Here is a 6,721-nt window from a genome sequence, read left to right as displayed (position 1 = left end):
TTCATCATAAGTTAGTAGTTATTCATATCTTTCACGTCGTGTTCAATACAAACGGGGTTTGGTAAGGTGCTTATTTAACAGGCTTGACTGTATTTACACAAACGACGCTATTGATGATGAAGTTAAGTTGTTAAACAAAACAATAATGGGGAATGGTTATCCGCCTAAACTTATAAATAGATGGAAAGTCCATGGAACAGTGAAACCTACTGTAGCCTTGGAGAAAAAAAGCCTGTCTACATCACCTTACCATTTAGAGGTGATTCAAATAGCCTTTTATTGAAACGAACGTTTAAATCAGTCATCAACAAAACGTATTGTGCAGCAAAGGTCATTATCAAAGAGAGAACTAGGTTCATGCTTCATCCGAAACTTAAAAGACATGAAAACGATTGTGTTACATCCCACTGCGTTTACCAATTTAAATGTGTGTGTGTGGTCACACATACATAGGGAGGAGCAATCGTGATCTGAAAATTAGAGTATGTGTGAACATGTGCCAAAATGGTTGCAGAAACAAATGACCCGATAAGAGTAGATGATAAACATCCATCATCTTCTATTGCCAAACACATAATTGAAACAGGTTATAAGATTGATCTTAATTCAGCTTTTGTGGTGTTATAGAAAAGTGTAAAAGGGTGTATACTAAGGTTTATTGAAGTCTTAGCCACACGAAAATTCAAATCCCCTGGGTATATTCAAAAACGGTTTGTTCTCACCTTAAACCTACCCTAGTAATATTAACTTATTACCCAGAGTGATTAGGTTTCAAATTGTTTTCACATTATTATTATCCTTGTCTCCTCTTACCCCCCCCCTTTCCAGTCTAGTTGGCCTTTTATTTTTATATATAAATGTTCTTAACAAGTACATTAAGTATGATCAGATTGTTCGAAATGTATTGCGCTAATATATCATCACATACTTAGTATTGTTTGTTTGGATCCTCTCATCGATTTGTTAGGACTGCAACTGGTCACTCCATCGCACAAGCAAGTGGCTATCAGGACTCAGTAGCCGAGTGGATAACGCGATGGCGTTTGAAGTGAAAGGTACTGGGTTCAAGTCCCAGGATGAACATCAACTCTGAGATGCAGGTACATCCAGCTGACGAGTCCCAAATAGGACGAAACGCGCATCAAAATGGATTCCACTGCTAGCCACTGTCCATCTTTGCATATCATCACATAGTTCTGATAATCTTTATCTTCTTATTACATTATTTGTAATATCCCAATGAGCAGGAAAATTAAATTTTCTGGCGTTTTATGATTCAGTATAATCCACTTCATCATAGAATAAATAAGTGAATGAAATTAACCAAAGTTTTATTTGAAAATGTCAAGTCGAACCTTGGTAATGATACCTACAATTTCAAGCTATACTTTCTATATCTCATCGGTATTGTGTAAGAATACTTATATTGTGACGAAATCGCCGAATTTGTGATAATGAACGGCGATACCTTCAGCAATGAAGTACTTAACAATGTGAAGACTTTTAAGTATACAGAATATCGTTTGACAAAGTTTACATCTCACTGTCATAAAAGATGAATTTATTACAAATGTAACCAACGGGACACATTCGTTTTCCAAATCAAGCGAAGTTGTTTTTTCAGAAAGTAATCAGCATAATGAAGTGTCAAACAGCTTAATTAATGGGAGCAACACATCAAATCGTAGCCATAGCACCTGTTAGTTTGTCGTATACCGTTTCAGCCTAACTTCCAGGTGTGATTCTGATGTCAGGTAACTCGCAGCACACATCATAACCATCAAATGCCCTTTGGAAATCCAAATTCATTCATTCTAGTATCTACATGTAAAGCGTCTATGATGATCTAAGAAAGGGACAAAGTTTAAGGGGTTTGAAAATCGAATACTTGAAGGTATTCAGTGGTGGGACGGGCTAAGAAATACAGGGAGGTAGTAGCACCCAATAAATTAGATGTAGAAGACTAACAAAACCGATCGATACTGTACTATACATTCAGAACAACGCCCAATCTGAATATGCTAATTCAGACATATTAAGCTATGTTATCAAAATTTACAAACTTAAATAAGATTTACATCTACATTATGTTAGTAAACCGCCGTCTTGTTCCTCGAGGATGCCTTCTTACAATGATTAACTGTCCTAAAGGATTCCACTGAAGTGTTCCTTATAACAACGTTCTACCGTGAAGATCAGTAACTTTTTATAGAAATGTTTATCTGGTTACCGGTTAATTTTCTAATGGTTGGACATTTATATTTATCTTTGAACATCGACTCACTGATCCTTGGTAGCATCAACCTACAAGCCCCATGTGAAATTAATCAAATAAACACTATAAACATGTGCCACCGTTTGCAATGGCGAAGATGCATCCACTCTTTGTGTTTTCCCAAATTCTAATCTTCTGAATTCTTCATGTCTCTATCTTTTTTTCTCTTTCCAAATTTATTTCACTGGAATATACTCCTTGAATAACATCTTCAAACCCTGATCTTTCCGATTACTGCTTATACTCTTACTACTTCTACCACTATGGGATTTGAATCGACAACTGCATCTCTGTGCTAATGTGGTATGGCAACTCGAACTGATGTACGTACGTACGATGTTCTACGTTGTGACTGACTGTTAAACCCGGAGTACAGTAATGTAATGAAAACAAAACGACAATTTATTCTCAAATTACATTGTATTTAATAATTCAGTTGCGTATTTATTCACCTTAAAGTCATTCATGTTTAGAAAAACTAAAGTCCCATCAGATGGATAGTGGCTAGCAGTGTAATCCAGTTTGACGCGCGTTTCGTTCTATTTAGGACTCGTCAGCTGGATTTACCTGCATCTCAGAGTTGATTTTCACTCTGGGACTCGAACCCAGTACCTTTCGCTTCAAACGCCATCGCGTTATCCACTCGGCCACTGAATCCTGATAGCCACTTGCTTGTGCGATGGAGTGACCAGTTGCAGTCCTAACAAATCGATGGGAAGATTCAAACAAACAATACTAAATAAAGTTCCATTACTTCTACTTGACTTTTGTGCTGATGATGTCGTTTAGAATAACAATAAAAGCTTCTTAACCAAACCATCCAGCTTAGAGAATAAAACCCTAATATGTTCATCCATAACAAAATAGAAATGATACAACAAAATTTTATCAAGTAGACAAATTCATTACAACAACAAATAATCAAGATATCTAGGTTGACATGGAAACGTTATCAAATTTTTAAGAAAAAAAAACTAATTTCACAAAATGAATATTCCTAATTATGATTAAGTGGTGAGACTGTAATTTACGAACGACCTTTGAGCAACTGTAAGATGGTTATGAGGATACTCACCTACTTGCAAAGGTTAAATAAGGGTTATAAATTAGGGTGAGCAATTAACATCAGATATGATACCAAATAGAGGAATGAATTTCTCACCAAAATCCAAGATCTATCTTAACTCTCTCCTGTCCGTCCATCAATTATAATCTCATCGATTATGTTTATATCTTTCTCACAGAAATACAAATTAAAAATCTGATTTCATTGTTAGGAAAAAAAAAGTTTTTTTTAAAAAACTTGGGCGGGGCGAGACTTCCCCCCCCCCCTCATAGCAACAAAAGCAATTTTACCAAATAGTTTTCGCATTCATCTTTTTACATTTTAATGAATTATCATATCCTAAATTATATGATACAGGTTGTAATGTATAATTTGATACATAATGATAAGAATGATCATTATTTTGCATTGTAGTTGAGGAATGTTTTGTACTGTCCATTGTCATGTTTGTTGTATACCATTGAACAATAAACGTATTCCCCCCTTGATTCATTGCTAAACAAATACTATCAGGTAAATTTTTTATATTTATATCTGTAATAAAATCAATATAACCTTGAATAGCATTACCTTTATGGATATACAAATGTGATATAGGTATATCTATCATTTCATCTTGATCTAATTCAACCAAATGTATTTTAATATCATTTACAAAACCAATTTCTGTTCGTACATTATTACGACCGGTTAAACGCCATATACTCGTCTCTAATGCATTTGATATCCTTATTGTTAATGATACTATATGATCTAATTGTATTAACCAACCAGATGATAATGTAGTTTGAATTCTTTGATCTATTGGTAATTTAATGAATTGTATAAATGGTTTAAATTGACTTGTAGATGAGAATAGTAAACTCATTATATTAGATATTCCACCAGAAAATAATTCATATGGTAATAATGAGATATCTAAATAATTAAGATCCATATATAACCATGTCTCTCCTGTTGTTGTTGTTGCCATGGTAGATTGTTGTTGCTGTGGCTGTTTTTTATTATAGGGTAATATATTACCTAAATTCATTAATTCATTTGCTTGTATATTAATATTCAATAATGATAATGATGTTTCATCTTCATTATTAATTAAATTGATATTCATATTAGATAATTGTAATCCACCATTATTATCTAATATATAATAAGTTATATAATCAATATATAATATATGATTAATATGATTAATTTCATTATGTAATAATATAGCTTGATTCATTGTATTCAATTTGTGATCACCAATTAAACCGGACCAACTACCAGCTAAACCTAATTTACATTTAGATAATAAACCATTTAAACAACGACATTCCTTGATTGTTAATAATACTTCATTATTATTATTATTACATAATTGTCTGATATATTTTCTACATAATTGAATTAGGGTCCATCTTTGTTGTTTAGATAAATCATTTAATATATAAGTAATATAATGAGGTGATAATTTAGTTAATAATAATAATTTAAATATTTCATAATTAATTAATATTTCATTTTCTATATTATTATTATTAGTATTATTAATATTATTATCATCACCATTATTATTATTATTATTTATATTATTATTATTAGGTAATTGATATAATAATTCAATTAATTTTGTTCTTATTTTTAAAAATTGTTTTTCATTAAATTTAATTAAATTATAATTTTTTTCATTTAAATTTTTTTTATTTTCTGATAAATATATTTCAGTCATAGTACGAATAGCTAATGAACGTATAACGGATGGAATATTATTATTATTATTAACATTATTATTGTTATTATTGTCGTTATTATTATCATGATTATTGTTATTAATATTATTTGTATCATTATTATTACCATTATTATTATTATTATTAATATTATTATTATTGAAATTATTATTACGATTACTACTATCCATATTAGTACCACCATTATTATCACGATTATTATTATTATTAGTATTATTATTATTATCATTATTATCATAATAATAATTATTATCATATTCACCATATTCATTATTATTATTGTCATTATTATTAATTATTATATTGAATAATGATTTAATCAATATTGGATGACGTAATTGTTTACTTAATGATATACCTAATAATAATAAATGATTTTTTTGTTTTACTTCAACATTTTTTCTTGAAATATCAAGTAATTTTTGTATATGTTTAATGATTTGTTTAAAATAATTAAATTTTTCATAATTTTTAATGCGGGAATTTAAATTTACTAAAGTCATTAAACAAATATAATTTTGATCAATAATTATTGATTTTTCACATGATTGATATAATTGATTCATTTGATCAATATTTAATTGATTATTAATATGAGATAATGATGGCCAAAATTTTTTAAATAACATTTCTTTTGTTTTAATAAATTCAATAGAATTTTCATTTAAATTATGATCATTATTAAAATAAAGAAATTTAGTTATTTCATTTAAACGATTTAATATAATAGTTAGACAAGTATTAGTACCACAATTAATTAAAATATCAATTAATTGATCTTTCCATGTATTATATTGTCTATATATTAATTGTATATCAATATAAGGTGGAGTTAACATAGTTGCACTAGATAATAATGTAATAGAATGATTAGTATCTGGGAGACAACGTAATTGATTAATTAAATGAATAATTGATTCAGATGATTTTATAGTACCAATTAAATTATTATGTAAATAATCACGATATGATTCAATATATTGTCGTAAATTAACTAATTGCTGATGATTATCATTATCATCAGTAGTATTATGAGTAGTATCAGTAGTAGTAGGAGTAAATAAATTTGTATTTAAACTACATGAATTTGATTTTGTAATTGGATAAATAAGACCTAAATGTATTGTTTGATAATTGGTACCATATAAGATTTCAATGATCTTGAATGAAAAAGGAAAGAAAAGAAAAATAAACAAAAAATTAGTATTTTAAACAAAGATGGATAATGGCTAGCAGTAGAATCCAGCATGCGCGTTTCGTCCTATCAATGAGAAGATTCAGACAAATAATACTAAGTGAATTTAAACTTCACCCCATTGCATAAGCAAGTGGCTATCAAGAGTCAGTGGCCGAGTGGATAACGTGATGGCGTTTGAAGTGAAAGGTACTGGGTTCGAGTCTCAGAGTGAACATCAACTCTGAGATGCAGCTACGTTCAGCTGACGAGTTCCAAATAGGACGAAACGCGTGTCCTGGATTCCACTGCTAGCCACTATCCATCTTGGCTTATAATGCTTGTGAATTAAGGCTATATCAAGGCAATACGTACAGTATGCACATATGTCAATGAGAGACTGACCAGTTGCAGTCGTAAACATCAATGGGAACATTCATTATTATATATATATATATATATATATATATATA

General features: G+C 29.9%; 1 protein-coding gene and 2 non-coding genes across 3 annotated transcripts; 1 reads left to right on the top strand and 2 right to left on the bottom strand.

Moving 5' to 3' along the window:
- Positions 1-1,014: 1,014 nt before the first annotated feature.
- Smp_tRNA_01137_Gln_TTG.1.1 lies at positions 1,015-1,081 on the top strand. The gene has a single exon. It is a non-coding gene (tRNA).
- Positions 1,082-2,861: 1,780 nt separating this feature from the next.
- Smp_tRNA_00313_Gln_TTG.1.1 lies at positions 2,862-2,930 on the bottom strand. The gene has a single exon. It is a non-coding gene (tRNA).
- Positions 2,931-3,627: 697 nt separating this feature from the next.
- On the bottom strand, positions 3,628-4,278 carry Smp_170640 (hypothetical protein; the record flags this gene model as incomplete). Its single annotated transcript, XM_018797454.1, has 1 exon — positions 3,628-4,278. One exon carries the CDS (start codon positions 4,276-4,278, stop codon positions 3,628-3,630), a length of 651 nt encoding a protein of 216 aa, XP_018652494.1.
- Positions 4,279-6,721: the final 2,443 nt, after the last annotated feature.

The sequence above is a fragment of the Schistosoma mansoni genome, chromosome 4, assembly GCF_000237925.1.
Source record: "Schistosoma mansoni strain Puerto Rico chromosome 4, complete genome".
Taxonomy (NCBI): domain Eukaryota; kingdom Metazoa; phylum Platyhelminthes; class Trematoda; order Strigeidida; family Schistosomatidae; genus Schistosoma; species Schistosoma mansoni.
This window is presented reverse-complemented; position numbering and strand designations above follow the sequence as displayed.